At 37.6% G+C, this 20,117-nt stretch overlaps 1 protein-coding gene across 2 annotated transcripts in view; it reads right to left on the bottom strand.

Moving 5' to 3' along the window:
• Positions 1–20,117, bottom strand: part of MET (MET proto-oncogene, receptor tyrosine kinase) — a 154,064-nt gene that overhangs the window by 112,926 nt on the left and 21,021 nt on the right. For both annotated transcript variants that reach the window (XM_029233407.1, XM_029233406.1), the window contains exon 2: positions 6,080–7,296. In XM_029233407.1, coding sequence (XP_029089240.1) covers positions 6,080–7,282 — 1,203 coding nt within the window. In that variant the 5' untranslated portion in view covers positions 7,283–7,296. The remainder of the gene's footprint in view (positions 1–6,079; positions 7,297–20,117) is intronic.

Raw genomic sequence — 20,117 nt, 5'->3', positions numbered from 1 at the left:
GATATTAAGAAAAATGAATTAATTTACATATTAGCATGTCTTATCATATATGATAATATAATCCACACGTTAAACTTATTTACATTTTTGGTGATAGTTTCAGCATTAACTGTGTTTCTTTGCTTAGTTTATTAAAACGTCATGTCTTTGCTTTTTCATTCTTTCCTGGGCTGTACCTGTGAATAAACTATAAAATGGTTTAAAGAAGGGTTAGCAGGAGGACGAGAAAAAAGCAAACAGCTTTAATGGCTCGCTCTGTAACATGTTTTCTAATACCCCCAGGGTGTGCCCTGTGATCTCAGAAAGTGTTATAAATTCTGGAAAGAAAATAATTTAAAATTCCTTTTAATAAACTAATGCAATATGGCACTTTTCATGGGACGGACAGCATGAAGAATTCAAGTAAATAAGTTAGGGAGCAGCGACTCCCTGAGCCTGGGAGACAATAAAGAAGAGTTTACAGAAGGAAAGGAATCAAGTGTAAAATTAATGAATTTCTACTTAATTTTTTTTAAGTATATTGAATCTTTAGACCTCAAGGATTTTCTTTCTTGAAAGATTTTGCTTTGGTAGCTATTACATTTGGCATATGGCCAAGATATTTGGTGTTTAGAATGAAGAATCCTCAACATTTTTCATATAGGATAACATTCTCTCATTTCGAAGCACAGGAAGTAAAAAACCCTGAAATCTGACTTCGCATTTTTCATCCCTAATACAAAATACGTTCTCTTGAGAGCGCTAGACTGTTTAAATAAGACATGCCAAACCAGTATAATTACATGGATGTTATTTGTAACGTTGACTCCACATTCCCAGTTCAAATGGTGTGGTGTGGGAGATTATAGATATATGGCCTATAAAGAGTTATAAATCTTTGTTCATTTTATCAAATATTATGAGACATGCCCTGAGGATGACAGATCAATAATGGTCCTTGTGGTTTCCTGATGGAAGGCTGCAATTATTTTCTTCCATTACAACTTGAATGTAACCCAATTTTACTCATCTATCATCTTTATAATAGTAATAAAGAAACATCACTGTATGTTTATTTTTATGCCTATTCCTATTATCCCTTGTTTGCATCTTGTTTTGATTTTGTTTTCATTCAAAATTGTTCTAATCATTTTACTTTCTTCCTTTGATGGTTCTGAGTGGTGACCCTTTAACTTTGGCACTCTTTAAAACGGAGATGGAAAATTACTACTTTAAGTTTCCTTTATTTTGGGAAGCAGTTGGCTACTCTTTGAATTAGAGTATAAATGATGTTTAAAAACAAGGAAGCTTAGTACAAACAACCTGTGAGGTTAACTTTTTCTAAAACTGCATTATCTGCAAATTCTTGAATGCATAAGATAAATTACATTAGCATAGTATCTTATAGTGCCATAGGTAGTTAGAATTGAAAGTCAGGTAAAGGAGCACCTTACACCTTTTAGCTTGACTATATAGCACAATTCTGATTTAGCTGACTTTCTCTTCACCCTCCAAACCACCACCACTCCCATATCTCCCCTTTTTTTTTTCTTTTGGAACTATTAAGTGTTAAGGAGGACTTACACAAATTAAGCATTATGGAGGTAGGTCCCTCATAACAGTTAGTGGGGGAAGTAAAAGACCCTCATGAGCAATAGAACCAGAATGTGTCTCTTCCAGGAAACAATCCAATAATTTGAGTTTGACTTTCTTTACACAAATAACAATACAATAATAGCTGTTAATTATTATGTGCCAAGGACAAAGTTAGAGCCTTTTAAACATTATTGTACTTGTCCACACCATAGTCCTGCATGGAGGAAAACGGGTTCAGTGAGTTTAAATAATGCCCTCATGGTCAGGCAGATAGAAAATCATGGGGTACAAGTCTGAACCCAGATCTCTTTAATTTCAGTCTTGTTCCATTAGGCTATGCTGCCTCCCAAAGAGATAAATTTATGGTCACCTTATTGTGCCAGGTACTTATTTATTATCCCACATTTTTACAAAAAGGCTGAGAAGTAGGTATTGTTATCTGCATGTTACGAATGAGATTGAGGCTCTAAGAATTAAGTAACGTGGCAGAAGTTACACAGCTGGTACGCAGGAGACCATGAGTTCCAACCTGGTGAGTCTGGCACCAAATTACATGCTTTTCCCCTGCAACTGATCAATCACTGGTCATAAGATGACCAAGATATTGGTAAAAATATTTGCTACCAGTCTATTTCTATTCTTTCAAATGCTTATATGTAGAAAAAAACTTTGGTAATGGGATTGCAAGAAAAAGTATAACGTCATAACTATATTTCCTGGGTAGATGAGAGATATTTCAAGGCCCCTTTTATATTTCAACTTTGATTAAAAATCTTTCCAAAATGTATAACTCCACTTCTCTTAGTAAATATACTATAATTTAGGGAACAGGATCTTTGTTGATTTGAGGACAAAAAATTCCCTTATTCAATATCCATTCTTATTTGGAAGAAACTGGGCTAATGTGTACTGATTCTAGTTTTTTCCTGGAATAATTGTCATGTTACTAAATCCCTTATATGATACTGTTGGAGATCCAGTTAATGTGCTTAAAATAAGTTTTTAATAGTTTATCCCCAAGTAGAAGGTGAGGTTTTCTTATGCCCAAATTTGGGGATTTACAAAGTCTCCAGATTATGTGGCATTTTTTCAGTTACTCTATTTTGAATAATAATGTGCTGTTTAGGGAACACACATTAGCCTAAAACAACTTCAATCACGATTAATTTAGGATGCTTATAGAGGTCAAATGATGAATGGGTACAAAAAGGCGGTAAAGATATTTAAGACTGAAGATTTAATTATTTGTGGGTGTAGAATCTCATAATCCTAAATGTTGGAAATCACCGTGAACAAACCCTTTAGGAATCACTTTCAAAAGCAACATAGAAAATGGTTACACCACAAAGATCAAGAAGAACAACTAATAATCAACACTGTATTACATGAATGGGTATCTGTGGCTTGGGATAAGTTTCCAAAAACAGCATCATATGTGGAATTAATGAGTTCTGAAGCACAAATAACTAAGAGGTGAAGATGATCTGCTTTGGAAACTATCAGATGACTCAAAAGACGGTTTTAGTGATGTCATCAATATAAGAAGATGTACATGAAGAGTTTGCACAGATACTTTCATAAAATGTGAGAGTGGAAAAAGCAACATAATATGTGATCTAATATGTGATCTAAGCAAGTCAGGTCTGATACACCTGTTGGACCCACAGAATCTAAAAGACCCTTTCTTGGTCCTCTGTCTGATCCTGTGATAGAGACACATTTTGCGTAGGGTGGAAGCTCACGGAGGGCCAGAAAACCCCTGCTGCTGCGAATGTGCTCTCTAAGTCCTCAGAAGGTTACTGTTGCAGTTTTCTTAACTTTGTCCACAGAGCACACAATGGTCCCTCCATAAAGATCTGACTGATTAGTTTTGTTAATAACAAAACTACAATATATGTATCTATTCACTAAACGTTAGGCCAAAATAAAAACTTAGTTCCAAGAAATTGTCAGAAGGGTCACCTGATATCTTTGCCAAGACAAAATGGAGTTGTATTGCTTAGAGTATTTCCACACTTTTTTTTTCTTTTGCCGTACGCGGGCCTCTCACTGTTGTGGCCTCTCCTGTTGCGGAGCACAGGCTCCGGACGTGCAGGCTCAGCGGACATGGCTCACGGGCCTAGCTGTTCCACGGCATGTGGGACCTTCCCGGATGGGGGCACGAACCCGTGTCCCCTGCATCGGCAGGCGGACTCTCAACCACTGCGCCACCAGGGAAGACCCTCCAAACTTTTTTGATCTCGTAAATCATTTTGTTGTTGTGTGAGTAACAGCTCTAGTGCCTTCATTTTAAGATGAAGCTGGGAAATGACTGTATGCTGACTATTGGAACAATCTGAGGTCTTTCTGTGGCGGGTATATGAAAACTGATAACGTGGGTAGTTTCATTCTTGGAAGAATTCTGACCTTTAGTAACCAGAGAAGATAAACAGGCGAATAAATAGAAGAGATTGGAAGGTATCTGTCTCTGTGGAATTTGGCTAGTGTAAAAGTTGCCTTCCCTTGTAAGAAGACTATGTTGGCCAGTTCCACCTTGTTTCCCACAAGAATTTTTGTGATGGGAGTGATAAGAGTTTCAGGTGTGGTTGGTGCATTTTGGGCATTTTTCCTGGGTGATAAACCTGCCCTGAATTTCACTGGGTAACCCTGCCTTTTTGTTCCCTTTGGAACACTAAAAAAGTCAAAGGGGTAGGATAAAGTTCAGCTGTGTTTTGAGAATTTCTAGAATTGATAAATACTTTTACATCTGGGGGCTGAAATGTACAAAATAAAACAATGAGATAAGATATCAGTATACCCTTGTAAGGTAAAGTGTCTTTAATTTTTAACAGAACAAGATTTAAATAGCAAAGTCGTGTGCTTTAGAGGCTCTGAAGGAATTCCCAGTAGACTCTTTTTTAAACTTGTTTCTGAAGCAATTCATTGGATGCAGGAAAAATGTTTTCTCTGAAATGCTATTAGTATTACACTTTTATGTCCTAATTCCCAGGTTGCTGAAAGTCTTTTTGTTTCCTTCCATTCTTTGTCTTTTCCAGTGAGGAAAAGGGACAGCCTCATGAGCAATCCCATTGCTTCTTACAGATTTTGCAACATATATTAAATGTATCCAGGGAGAAATAAGTCTTAGTTGGGATATATATGTATGTATATTATGTATATTCATAGACTTTTGAGAGAGAAGAAAGTTATGTCTTTAGTTCACTAAAAGACGGATTCATTTTCTCAGAAGCACTTTTCTAACTTTATAAATAAATTACTTAAGAGTTTCCATCTGGAGACGTATCCTAGACATTTCAGCAAAAGTGAAACAAACGTTTCTGAATTATTATGCCCTTGTTATCCATCTGCAAATTATATACTTTCTTTTATCAAGGACATGTTTAATGTTCTTCCTGCTTGCAGTTATAACCTTTACCACTTAGACTGAAAACTGCTAGAGTAAGTGAGATGTACATTTTCAAAGTCAAATTGTCTTTAGAAAAGCTATAGAATTTGTTCATCCAGTTATGATCACTAGTGGTCATTATGTTAGGAGGCATAACCAGGTCTGTATGTTCAAATCTGGGTCCCCACCAAGAAAGCCCAAGGCCACAGTGGACTCCCAGTTTGATGCTCTTCCTCTAGCACCAAATGATCTGAGGACTAGCAGGATAAATCCTCTGGGTATAGCTGGTAGCCTTTACTATATCTAAATCGAAGCAATAAAGAATTTCCCTAACGATCACAGGGAAAATATCATTTCATGTAAGTACAAACAATCATCAATCAAGAATATTTATATCTATAAATATCAAATGCCAACCAGGTAAAAAGCAACAAATTAGAACTTGGTAGACACCTGCCCATTCAAGCACGAAGTTTATGTATTAAAGTCAAGATCCAAAGTATGGATTTGAGAGCAAAAATTTCCTCTGTAGTTTTCTAATTTATTCAGAGAGGTATATTAGTGCATTTAAAAATGTTTAATTTATCAACATTTTAGAAGAGTTTTGTTTGTTTTTAGTGACGTTTCTTTAAATAATGCCAAGAATAGAGACTGTTCACTCATACATCAGTGAGCGAATGGGATCTCATTAAAAAAAAAAAAAAAAGCCTTCAAAACCTAAAAATTAAGCATCTTATTCTAAACGTTGTAAAGACTGCATGGCATCTCAATAATTGTGTTTTACAGGAATTGCTGTTGTGTTAAACTTTACGTACATCTGACCAGAACTACTGATATGAGAAACAAGGTTAATAATCTGAAAAATACTGGCAAACCTGTAAACCCAAATTGTAAGAGTATTTTATATTTTCTTTTAGTTATCACATTAACTTTTTCTCAAGCTATGATTCTACCTTTAAATGAAGATTCAATTTCTAAATTTTCTTGGAGAGAATTTGCAAATATTTGGATAAAGACCATTTACCAAGCACCAGAAAGCCCTTTATATTCTCTTCTAGACTGATAACCTATTATGACTTGTACCTCATAATTTGTAAGTAGCGAACCTGTATGACTTACCCTATTGAAGCAGTGGTCGTGGTTGGGGCCATAAAAATGCTGGAGACATCTCACATTGTTTTTGTTGACGATCTTGTTGAAGAACTCATTGACATATTTGACAGGGAACGCACAGACAGCAGAGCGATTCATTGGTTCGACGGAATCTGGTTTGCTTTGCGCAAACACCCCGTAGAGAATATCATCATTTAGGTTGGCACCTATTTGCTTAGCGAGCTGGGTCCCAGGCTTACTGACATACGCAGCTTGGAGAATATTAAACACTTCCTCCCTTGTGGATCTCTTTCTTCTCTTTTCTGTGAGAATACACTCCAGAGGCATTTCCATGTACGAATGCAAACCAGAGTCTACGGAACAGAACCTGATTATTCTTGTGTGAAAAGTCTGAGCATCTAGAGTTTCCCGCTGGACTGTCAAAAAGTAAATAAAATGGTTGCTTTCAAAGGCGTGGACATACTTAATGGGGTAGGAATCTCGGAACTCAGGTAGAACATCAATATAGGATTGGTCTGTCAAAAACTTAAAACCATCTTGCGTTTCCTTTAGCCTTCTCACAGATATCGAATGCAATGAATGATCTGGAAGGTAAGAAGAATTTATGGTATTGCCCACGAAGAAGTTGATGAATCGATCCTTTTCAGACAGCAGGACTTTGGTTCCCAGGGCACTCACCACACAGTCAGGACATTGGCTGGGCTCTTCATCTGCCTGTGGAGAGTACATGCAATGAACCTCCGACTGTATGTTAGCAGTATTGTCAGGTGGAAGGACGTGTCGCTGGCAGGTCCCTCTGTGGACACTGCCGCAGCTAATGAGTTGGTCATCATAGTATGTGTCAACAAGCAGAGCCATGTTGATGTTATCTTTCCAAACACCACCTGATAAATTGGCTTTGTGGCTGCAATTCTGACATGGGAAACAATCTGGGTGTTCTAGCACAGGCCCAGTCTTGTACTCAGCAACCTTCTGAAGGTCTTTGTCATTTAAAACGTAAAGGTAGTTAATGGCACCGAGGTAAATGTGATGCTTGTGGGAAACGACATTCTGAATGGGTGTTTCTGCTGTGAAGTTAGGAAGCTGATACTGCATGTTCACATTCATCTTGGACTTTACTAGTGCCTCTTTACACTCCCCATTGCTCTTCTGCACCAAGGTAAACAGAAGCACAAGGATGCCAGGTGCAAGCACAGCAGGGGCCTTCATGGTGAGAAGTTTATCTGCCAAAACATGTTCAAGGCAAGAGCAGTTTAGCTGTTGTTAGAAACAAAGAAGAAACTGAAAGAACTATACCAGTTAAACTATTAGAAACAAATCTTCCTAACTGGAATTTTTACATTGAGTGAAAACAAAAAACTCTAGCTGGTTTCACATAAAGATGCATTGTGCAGTTGGACATGACTCTACATAGTCTAATTTTAGAACTCAAGCCATGAACAAGTAATTTTAGAGAACCATTATGAGATGCAAACAATGTTCTGTTCCGTAACAGCAACTAGGTTAGATTCATTCAGCAGCGAAGTCAGAAAAATAGCAAACTTCTTTCTTAACCTTTTGCTGGTTGTTTAATGTGGTTTAATATCTGTGGTTAATGACTAGGTTGATATTTAAACTTTCTCAGTTAGTCAAGTAAAGGAATTGTGGTTCAGATTCATTTATTCTACAAGTCACAGCAGGCATTGTTTCCTTGGGAGCATGTAGAATTACTGGGCTAAATTTAGCTTCCTTTTGGTGCAAAACAATCATAAAGTCTAGAAGCAATATGATCACATGCTGTTTATAGGATTTTGTGTGCAGAGGAAAGGTATGGTTATAATTTGGCTATAACTGACCTATTGTTTTGGATAGACAAATGCTTAACTTAATGTAAGATCACTGGGAATGTAAAAACAGAAAGCTAAAAATGTATAAAATAAAATATAATCTTTAGGACTAAAGTCCTAGAATTATTTCTCAGGGAAAAACAACATATTGTTCGTTACCAAGTCAAAAGTTATTTAGTTAAAAGAACATTATTTTTACATTCCATTGTATGCACAAGGAAAGTATTTCTACTAGGAAGCATAAGTGGATTTGTTATTCAGGTTTTAAAAAGTTAAGGTGCACAAGTTATAAACATTGTGAGTTCTACTTATAACAGCTATAGGCAAGGTTAGAAAATAAAGGCCTTAGAGAAATAGAAACCAAAAAGTTATTACTTCTTTCCCCCTTTTGAAAAAATGCATAATTCTGACAGGACAAAGGGAGCCTCTAAAAACATACTGGGCATTGTAACTATGCCAAAGACTAACTCTAGGTCCACAAAAACACAACAGAATTCACTGTGCACGGCTCTGTGCTTACACTATGGGAAATGGGACATGGCACTTACCCTTCAGTGAACTTACAATGGGGTTGAGAGATAATACATATATGCAAATTACTATAATACATGGTATTATAATTTCCTGCATAGCAAAAACCAAATGCTAAAAGCATCAAGAGAGGAAGGCATGGCCTGTACTTAGGATTACTATGATCATGAGAAATATGGACAAGTCCAATATATTTCAGGTCCAGAAGACAAAGACAATGCCTATTCGATTCATCACTCTATCTCAAGGACTTGATATAGAACCTAGAACAGAGTAGGTGTTCAATAAATATATGTTGAATAAATGAGTGAATAAAAATTAAACAATAAGTTCAAAGTCACAGAACAGATAAGAGTAGTAGCCAGAGATTAAAACCAAATTTACTGACTCCAAAATCAAAGATAATTTTACCCTACCAAACTGATAGGAATTACAGGCATTATTTAAGAGGTAGTAGAAAGTCATTGAAGGGTTTTGAGCTGGAGAGTCATATGAGCAAGGTTTTACTCTAGGAAGATTGATCTGGAGGAAAAGTGGCTTAGAGCAGGGAGAACCTGGCAATGAGAAGACCAGATGACAGGCATTATAGTCCATAACCAGGTAGTAAGGGCCAGAAGCAAGATGGTGGCCCCAAGAATAGAAAGGAAGGGATGAATGAGAGACATATTTGAATAAATAAGATTGGACACCTAAACTGGTGGAACACAAAGAGAAGGTAAAGATAAGCAGCGTCATCTGGGAAAAAGTGGAACAAGTTACAAACTAGGGTGGTCAGTAGGAGGAAGTTAGGCTAAAGATCAAGGAATATGATAAGCTGGTTTTGAATATGTTGAGTTTGATGTGTTATTGAAATGAGTGAAAACATTCTACTACAGGAATGACTAGTAGGTTTTACGTTGTTTCCAGCAAGCAGGTTATCTTAAGTGAAGAATGAAGATTCCAAGCAGACAGCATATGTGCCAAGCAATAGAGAAGAATAATGAGAAGGATTTTGAGGAGAACCCTGCTCTTACTGGGAAAGTGGCACGATTGGTCTTGGGTGAGGTAATATCCATCTTAGATGAGACAGAGGCAAGTATAAGCATAAGTGCCAAGTATCTGCCATCTGTGCATTAGAAAGAATGAAACTTCAGGACTTGATCTTAGTGGGGCAATTGGGATTCTAGTTGGAATAGAAATAAACTTTGCATGTTATCTGCACAGAGGGGATGGTTAAAACCAAGAAAGAGTATGTTCATGGAGGGAAAAGGTGAAGGAAGAGAAGACAAATGAACCAGATCTCGGAGAATACGCACATTAGAGAAACTAGTGAAAGAAGCAAAGAAGGTAAGTTAGTTCAGGGAGGCGTCATGAGAGCCAAAATTGCACTGTGTCACAGAAGGCAGGCGAGGGCCTCAGGAAGGTGGATGTAATCCACACAAAAGCTCCTTCTTGACCTTTACAAGAGTAGGTTCAGCAGATTCAACAGTGGTATCAGACCACTAAATTGCAAGGGTACATGTGATGAGGAAGTAGAATGTTTGTCAAAGGAAGGACAAGCAGAAGGCAATATCAGGGTTGAGAGGACTTTAAGTTGCAGGAAAGACGTACACTTATTTGTAGGTCTCTTTTTCTTCTACTAACGTTTGTTGGGTATCTACTAAAGGCCAGGCACTGTGGTAGGTCTTGGAACCCAGAAACACGGTACCTTTCCCAGGAAGCTCACAGTCACTTGGTGGAGGCAACGGGTTGACAGAAATTATGGGAATGTGTAGTAAGGGCAGCCAACCAGACTGGAAATGAGGCTAGAGCTGAGTCTTGAAGGAGGATGAGGAATGGAAATTCCTAGTGGAAGAGCAGTTTGTGCAAAGATAAAGTGGCAGGAGAGAGCATATGATACAATCAGGAAAAATGCAAGTAGATGGGCCTAGAGAAGCGGGGAAAACAAAAAGAGCAAATGAGGGAGATAAAAATTGTTCAATCAACATTCCAAGGGATCAAAAAGAGGCATTTCCAAGAGCCCTGAAACATAAGAGAAGTCACTCTTTCTGAGACAGCAGGAGAAGATGAGAAGTCACATAAAGATATAGGGACATTTAAGGAGTTCAGGGAATACGATCTCAATGTTCTAAAAAATAAATTAGGGTATATGACCACCTGCTGAAATTGATGGTTACAGAGGAGTGACCAGGGACTTCAGGGTAAAGGAGGAGGTTTAGAATATCTACAGCAGGGTATGCAAACTGAGGTCAGCAAGAAAGAAAGGACTGTATAGTAGCTCTGAGGGCTTCCTGAAGACACAATGTATATGACCTCCTCTTCACATTCATGAGATATGGAAGAAACCCAAGAAAGAAGGTCAAGGACACAATGATTTTAAGGATCCAAATGAAGACATCTGATTGAGGATATAGGCTACAAAATTATAGTTGGACCAGAGGGCAAAGCAGAGCTTCAGTAAGGTATAAACCATATAATAAAAATAACAATAACTTGTATACGAGTGTTTACCACGTGCCAGGCATTCTGCTAAACCCTCTGATATACTCTTTGTAAACACCCTGTGAAGTAGGAAGTATTATTATTCTCCATTTCTAGATGAGCAAACTTGCCAAAAGTCACACAGAACCAGATTCAATCCCATGTCTGACTGACAGGAATCTGTCCGGGATGTTGAATGCTTCACTAACACTGGAGCAGCTTCCTGAGCTAAGAGGGAGAGTGTACTGGAGCAGAAGTTAGACAGAGCTCTGGTTCTGGCCCTTTCCCTCTCTAGCTGTATGACTTTAGGCAATTCATTCACCTCTGATTCCCAGGGTCCAATAGCCTCACATGACTGCTTTAAGTATCAAAAAGAGATCTTATCCTTGAAAGCACTTTGTCTGTTACATAGTGTATACGTGTGTATGTATACACACTTAAACATGTATAACTATATGATTGTTACATATGTGCATATATATGTATATATATATGCATAAACTTGCTGTTTTTGAATGTAAGTCTCACTATTTTAAAGTATACTAGAAAAGTTTTGGCACTGGTAGGGGGAATAACAAGGAGTAGAAGAAAAGGATTTGGGACAAGTTGTTCTATTACAAGACAAATACAAACTACAAATATGTGTCTAAACCTTCTAGAATACATTATGCAGAAAAATTAAATGCACTTCTCAAAATGCTATCAGTGTATCTTCTGAAATTGGGAACATTAGCCTAGTACATAATTTATCACTGTATTTTCTCTAGGAAAAATAATACGGGAAGAAAATAAACAAACTATCATTGTCAAAAGAAAAAAAAGCATTACAACCAATTTGCATCTTAGTTGATGCCCATGAATGCAGTGTGGAGTGAGAATGACTTTTTCCTTCTAGGCTTTTTGAGGGAACCTTCAACATGATCTTAAAAAAAAAAAATCTGAGGTATTATGTTTAAAAAATAAGTTTCCTATCTGAAGGTTCGTACATGTCTTTCATGGTACTAAACCTCAATCAACTAGAATCCAAGAAAATGTACAAACTGTTATCTCATTTGATGAGATGGCAAATTATAAGAAAACCAGTAGGGAAGGAGAAAAATTTTTTCTATTTAAGGAAAAAACCCTGCAGAATAACCCTGGAGTTAGTAACCCAGTCTCCTATACTTTCTTCATATTCTCTTGATAGCAAATGGTGACGCCATTTTTCAGGTTGAGAAATCAAAAAAATGTTAATTAAAAAAATTTTTTTATTAAAGCAAAAATATAGGACTAGGGCCCACTGTCAACAACAGAATTTTTAATTAAAATATGGGTTCTATTTAATCCTCAGATAACGAGAAAACTTAAACATCCTGTTTTATTAATCATTCCAATTAACTGAGGCCCTTCCCCGTTAACAATGGTGTGTGTTGGTCAGATTAGATCTTCTCCAGGAAATGTTTGTGTCCCTCACGAGGAATGGAGGAATACTTTGGGAAATATCTGTTGCTGAGCTATGCACACTGATGACACTGCCAGTTAACTGAGTGACAGCTGAGTGATCAAGTGCACAGGCTCTGGAGACAGACTGCAGGGTTTGAATCCATTCACTGTCTGTGTGACCTTCGGTAAATTTTTCTGAGCATTTATTTTCTCATTTGAAGTATCGGAGTGATTATAGTACCTGTCTCACTTATGATGGTTACTCTGAGGATTCAATGAGTTAATGAACATAAACCACTAGGAGCAGTGCTTGGCACAATAAATATTCTCTATTATTGCTTGTTCATGCCCTCAACAAATAGTTTTTGAGCATGTACTGTGTTTGAGATACTGTGCAGAAGATATGAAAATAAATAAAAAACTTTCTAATTGTGAGATGAAGAGGCAGACAAACGGACTACAGTTTAAACTCAACGTGGAAATGTCTATGGGAGCCCCTCAAGGGGAACTTATCCAGGCTAAGGGAGTCAGGCAAGTTTACTAATCAATCAGTCATAGTCCTTTCCTCACAATGCATTCCCAATACTGAAGCTCAGCATGGCGGGCGAGTGGGGTGGAAACCTGAGTTTTGGTTGTGGCAGTACAGCTAAATGGTTGTATGACCCAAAGCCAGTCACCCAACTCCTTTGGCCTTAGTTGCTTTCTTATTTGTAAAATTACAGTGTTGAACAAGTTGTGTGCTGGAGGCCCCTGGAACCAGCTAATGATGGCTTAGCGTACGCATCTCTTCCCAACTCGTGTTCAGTGACCTCATCTTGGTTGCTTGAAATCAGCCTTGGTGGGAGTATTTACCCCACAGAAGTTGGCAAACACTAAAAATCAGGGCTTATTTCCCCCCTGGAGGGATGGTTATTAAATACTTACAAGCATACCCCTGGGTTGAACCAATGAAGTATTTTCCAACTCCAATAATTTTCAACTCTGAGATTGTTTTTCTACGTTTTACTCCAATGCCATTAAACTGGCATATATTGCTCTCTCTTCTCTATCTATATCATCTGCCAGATCAGGCTGTGTGAGCAATTTTAATATTTATATTGGGAGTGACTCCAGAACTACTTTCATCTTTTATGTATTTTTGCCTTGATACATTTATTCCTGTGATGTGCTTGGATCAGGCTTTCAATATAAAATGTCTTTTTACTGTTTGTTTTTTCTTTCTTTCTGAAACAGCACTGGCCATTTAACCAACTTTGAGTTCCTTACTAAAAGGAACACGTAAAGATGATTCAAACAGACTGACTAATTCATTCTCTTAAAATGTCATGCATATAGCAGGTGAAACTGAATCACTCATAAAACATTTCCGTATTTCTTTTCAGTTGATAGTTAACATAAACTCACTGGCAAAACATTTCCTGGGAGTGATTATCTCAGTGGCACCTTGGTCATTAAACTATTGGTATTTAGGGGTATTTCCTTTAAAGAGGGCCGCTCTATTAGCTACAAATACCAGCTTAACCTAATGGTAAGACCACATACTCAACTCTGTCTGCCATCTATCTACCTCTAGTTTTCTCATTTAACTAGCTTACATTGGGCTTTTCATGCCCTAGAAATCTAGAAATACAGTTAGTTCTCTAAGAGTTATTGAGTAACTGCCTGTGCCTATCACCACTACTACTGTCACCATCATTGCCCTCATCAACAAAAACCTGTCTCAAAGCATATACCTGTGTTGTAAGCAAGTACTGATGGCTCATGAAAAAACACAACAGGTGTCATGGAATAGGTTTTTAAAAGAGAGGGACTTCCAAAACTTTGACACAGGTAACTCTGCTTTCCTTAGGAACTGATTTTTCTTAGAAATCATAATATTTTATAACTATATATATATAGGTAGTACTTTATAGCTTACAAGAGGCCATCAACTACATCACCTCTTCTAATCTGAACATTTTCTTAGAAGGTAAGCATTACTCCCATGTTTTCAGGGTAAACTGTTTCAGGGGGAAACTCCCATGCTTTCATGACAAAACTGAGATTCAAAGAGGATAAAATATTATCTAAAATATGATAAACATGCAAGCTAGTTCTTACAAGTGTATTTCTAATTTTTTTAAGTATGATGCTTATTTGAGCTGTTTCAAATTATTTGCATTTCCTGGAAAAGATTTTTGTTCTAAAGGCACAATATTTTGAAAACTTTTTCTGCATTTACCTGCCCAGCCCCTGCTCTACTACTGGCAACTCTTTTGAAAACTCTCCCCTATCTAATGGGGCTGTCAACCACCTGGCTTATCTCTTCCCCACAAGGTGAGCTTGCAAACCAGGCTGGCCTTTTAGTGAATTCTATTCCTTTGACCCAGAGCTTGGACAGGGGTGAGCATGTGACTAAAGCAAGGCGAACCAGGGTCTTTTGGGGTTTAATATAGATACTGGGAGGGGACCTCTCTCCCTCAAAAATCACTAGCACTGAGAATGATATTAACTTGTACTGTTTGATGACCATCTTTGTCACTGTGTGGAGAAAGCCTGCCTGAGCATGAAAGTGACCCAAGAGGCAGGGGATCCTGGACATGAAGAAAGGCCACTAATGCTACTGTGTAAGCATCTGCATCCACCATGTCTTCAGCTAATGAGAACCAGTACATTTTTCCTTTCCTCCTTTCTTTCTCTTTCTTTTTTCCATCAGCAGTTTCATTGTGATTTTTTAAAATTAATTAATTTATTTTTGGCTGCTTTGGGTCTTCGTTGCTGCACGCGGGCTTTCTCTAGTTGCGGCGAGCGGGGGGGCTACTCTTCGTTGTGGTGCGCAGGCCTCTCATTGCGGTGGCTTCTCTTTGTTGTGGAGCACGGGCTCTAGGACTGAGGGCTTCAGTAGTTGCAGCACGTGGGCTCAGTAGTTGTGGCTCACGGGGTCTAGAGCGCAGGCTCAGTAGTTGTGGTGCACGGGCTTAGCTGCTCTGCAGCATGTGGGATCTTCCCGGGCCAGGGCTCGAACCTGTGTCCCCTGCATTGGCAGGTGGATTCTTAACCACTGCTCCACTAAGGAAGCCCCTCATTGTGATTCTTTTATTCCTTGTGCCTGAAAGTCCTGACTAAACAACGTCCACTCGAAGATTCTACAAACTTGTGAATTCAAACACAAAGTCAAGTGCAAAAAAGCAACTTTATATAAAACATTCAAGTAATTGGCAAAGACAGTTTATTTACTTGAATAATTTCTTTAAATATTTCACTTTGCATTTGGAGATATATCTACTAGTTAAAATTTCTGAGGTGCTACACCAGCTTTTTTCTGCTCTATAGTTTCAAATTCTTCTACAATATTTACTTAACATAATCTCAAGATAGAAATAATGTATCTAAGTGAAGAGTCAAAATATAAAAACTAGAAAACATTTCAATCCTGCTTATAAGTGTATAAGGGATTTATGATGATGGAAAATGGCCGAGGCCCCGTATTAAGGAAACTGCAGTCATAAAAACAGTCATGGCTAAATTCTCCAGGAGGACTTGCCAGAGTGAAATACTAAGGAAAATTCTTAGCCCTTTCTACATTCATATTATTTCCATTAATTTGAAAAGTAGGCCCATAAAAACAAAGCCAAGGAAAGAAGATCCCAATAGGAGATTCCTGATGACATTTAAAATACTGTATTTATAAACACTCACTGCTTATGAAGTCATATTATATCACATAATATTAATCAAATATTTGTGAGCTCCCATTGCATACCATGCCCTTGTCTAAATACTGAGAGTTTCTACCCTCAAAAAGTATACAGTCTGTGGATTTGAAGATAGCAAGATAAATGCTAAAAATCTAAATATGTAACCTAAATTGAAAAGTGACAGATCTACTGGGCTGTCGAGAAAGCAAATTTTAAAACATGCCTTGTTCAACATTTGATTCCTAGGCCTAAAGCTTTAACACTTAGTGTTATTATCATCAAAAAACCTAAGCTGGGCTTCCCTGGTGGCGCAGTGGTTGAGAGTCCGCCTGCCGATGCAGGGGACACGGGTTCGTGCCCCGGTCCGGGAAGATCCCACATGCTGCGGAGCGGCTGGGCCCGTGAGCCATGGCCGCTGAGCCTGCGTGTCCGGAGCCTGTGCTCCGCAACGGGAGAGGCCACAACAGTGAGAGGCCCGCGTACCGCAAAAAACACAAAAAAACCTAAGCTGACTTTAGAAAGGTAAAACAATACATGTCAAAAATCCCTTCTAATGTAGCCAGACACTACCTTGACAATGATTTCTAACAGTAAGTCTTCAGGGTTTTTCAGCCCACACAACTGCTCATTTATATGACCACATTTAAATGATTCAAAATTCCCATGAGTTAATCTTATGCCTAATATTTACAGACTAGTTTGCTTAACAACATTGTTCCCAATAACTCATAAGCCTTCTGGAGAACAGGTGGGTGTAGTGGAGAGAGTATGGGCCTTGGTGTCATCACACTCTGATGTGATGTGAATCTGGGCTTTACCATTTACATACCTTCTGACTCTGAGTGTCAGTTTCTTCATCTAAAACATGGGGATAATAATGGTACACATCTGTGGGTTGGCCAGGAGGGTTAGAGATGAATTATGAGACACTGGCATTCAATTATGCAGCATACACTGGCATCCAATAAATGTAGCTATTATGCTTACCCTCCTAAGTTGTGTCTTAGCCAGTTTCTGCGTACCTTCATCAAAAATGAGGAACTTGGCACAGTCCACTATGTGAGCCCACTCCAAATACTTGCTATTTCATCACCTTGGCCCTCTCATCTACAGTTTAAATAGTGTTATTTCTTATTTTTCCACGCTTTGGCCATCTTGTGGTTTTCCTCTAAAGCTGTTTCAAGTTCCTGAAGTCCTTCTTAAATTATCCTCCAAGAGATATGGGGATATATGTGTATGTATAGCTGATTCACTTTGTTATAAAGCAGAAACTAATACACCATTGTAAAGCAATTATACTCCAATAAAGATGTTAAAAAAAATAAAGTTAAAAAAAAAATTGTCCTCCAAGACATGGTAAGGGCCTTCCACACTAACGAAGAACAACACATAAGGAACCATTACTTTACCTCTTTAAAGAAGAGCAAACCCATGCCCCCACTGAGGTTTAGGAAATGAATATATAGGATGCTCAGTTAAATTTGAATTTCAGATAAACAATGAGTAATTTTTTTAGTATAAATATGTCCAATGAATGTATATTATATGACATTATGAGTTGTAAGCAAATGGAGAAAAATAAGGGAATAATCACCCTTTTTACTAACAGAACTTAGATTGAAAATATTTTGGCCAAACCTATTTATCTGTTGGAGTAGAACTGTATTTTTAAGGTTTTTGTAGCACATGTATGTTGCAAAACTGCATATGTTTTTGTTGTTGTTGTTGTTGCTGTTTTGATGCTGTGTGTCTAAAACATGCTGTTTTCAAAGTGATTATCAGGGTAACCTGTTCCTAACAGATGGTTTTAAATATCATGTGAAGGTACAACTATGTAAAAGGAAGATTTTTTTTTTCTACTAAAAATCAAGGAAAACATTTGTGTGCTTGTAGAGAAAAGTTATAGTGTATACGGCAACCTATCACTGACACTAATTTCTGAAACAGAAAAAGTATTCCTATATTAATATGTATACTTTATTTATAATAAAAAGCTTATTAAAATTCATATATAGGTCACTATAGGAGAAAACAAGTTAAACATGGTACAAAAATAATTTTCATGTGTTATAAATATTGTTTTAGCAGCTCCTCTAAACAATTACTCTTGATTATTATACAAATGTTGCTTCTTTGATAGATACCTAAATAGTGCTCTTATTCAGATTCTTATCTAGTATTGTATCCCTTCTTCCAATAAACATTTTAAAAGTTGAAAATGACTGAATCATAGCACAAGAAAAAGCCAACATGCATTTTCTAGTTGTCAAACATGATCAAGATAATTGTCCAACTCTGATATGGTAACAGTAAAGATAAAAACAACAGAATTCCATTATATTCTCAACATTATCCCTCACACAGTCATAATCTGTTAGTAAATATCTTTGTCCTTTTAAGAATGGCTGAAAGTATTCAACTTCTGGGAAATAAGAATAAATGGACATTTGTTTTATCATTGTGCATATTGTAAGAAGTCCTGTTCAGAAAATACATTGAACTGTCAGTCTTGATTGATGGACAGGCTTTTGTTCCATTAATAAGCCGTAGGTCAGATAAGAATGTTTCACTGCCCTTGAAAATGTGAAGATTGAACTTTCAATGTTAAGAAAGTGCTAAGATTCTTGAAATCCTATAAAACTATTTTAAAATATTTTTCAGCCTAATGGATAGATGTAATTTTATAATTCAGATCGTGTAGAAGTGCTACCAGATTTTGCTCAATTAATCCAGGAACCCTGAATAACATGAATCCACAAATCACATTTGAGAAACATTTTTCTAACTACACAAATTAAAATAAAAATGAAAAAAAGCATAGCAACCTCTTCCAGTTGCATTCAAATACAGGGTTTGAACAGGATAAACCTGACTGAATGGTCAGAATGTGAACCACAAAAGGGAGACACAGAGAGGAAGCCGGTACATCACTCATTAATAAATCCGACATTTCCCTCCCTCAGTGTTTGAAAATGTCCTCGGCATAAGGCACGGTGCATTCCAAATGGGAAGAACTGTGCTCAGGATTGAGTTTATATAACTGATCAATCTCCTCTGGTGTTACCCAAAGCAGAAATCAAATGGCTGCAGAGGAATGCTGGTGGTTAGTGGACCCCATTCGTGTCATGGCCGCTGTCACGTAAAGAAAGAGAAATCAGCATCCAGGGAAAGAGAGAAAAAGAGGAGACACATGAGGATGCCAAAGGGCAGGCTGTGACCCTGAAATATGGAGTGGTCAAGCAAGGGGGGCATTCTCCTCTAACACTATTTGCACCTAGCTCTTAGGGTGTGGCTGAATTTTATTTTGCTCACATCTGAGAACCTTTCTTGGAAATCAAAGTTAACTAGTAGACTCTCTGGCAGTGAAGTGAACTAGGGACCCTTTTCAAGGTGAATTTTGTCAGTATATGATGTTTTCTTTTCAAGCAAAGTAGAAAAAAAAAACTTTTAGAAATCATGAAAATAGTATGAATGGAAAAAATAACAAAACTGGCCATATTTTGTATAGATGTGGATTCCTTGGGTGAACATAATGCAATTCTAACAGTGTTGAGAGAAAAATTAAAAGCACATAAATATCACGACATTGAGATCAATATGTAATCAGAGAAAAAAAGAACCAAATAAAACTTTCTACAAAAATCTTAAATACTTTAAAATGAATAAAGAACGCCAAGCAAAGCTATCCTCATAAAAACAGAACAGTACAGAAAAATAAGTACAGAATCCAATATCTAAAACTCTGGATCCTTGAAAAATCGATAAACTAAAAGGTTAGGACAACTTAAAAACAACTGTGCTCAGGATTGCATTTATATAATGGATCAATTCAAGGAAAAATAATCCAGGGTGTGTGTGTGTGTGTGTGTGTGTGTGTGTGTGTGTGTGTGTGTGTGTTTGAGGGAGAGAAAGAGAGAAAAGAGAGCAAGGCATTAAAAAACTTTTTAACCATATAGGTGCTGCCCACTGGTTGGCAGTCCCAGCCTCCTGGCACATTGCCCTCTAGTTGTGAACTCCAGATGGGTGCACATCTCTGGAGGAATACAGGGAAGGAGAGCTAACTACAGCAGACAGAGGCAGGGCCAAGTAGTATCCTAGAGTGAAGATATTACTTGCAGGATAAGCTGG

Source organism: Monodon monoceros, unplaced genomic scaffold (genome assembly GCF_005190385.1).
Source record: "Monodon monoceros isolate NGI ecotype Baffin Bay Population unplaced genomic scaffold, NGI_Narwhal_1 Super_Scaffold_2, whole genome shotgun sequence".
Taxonomy (NCBI): Eukaryota; Metazoa; Chordata; class Mammalia; order Artiodactyla; family Monodontidae; genus Monodon; species Monodon monoceros.
This window is presented reverse-complemented; position numbering and strand designations above follow the sequence as displayed.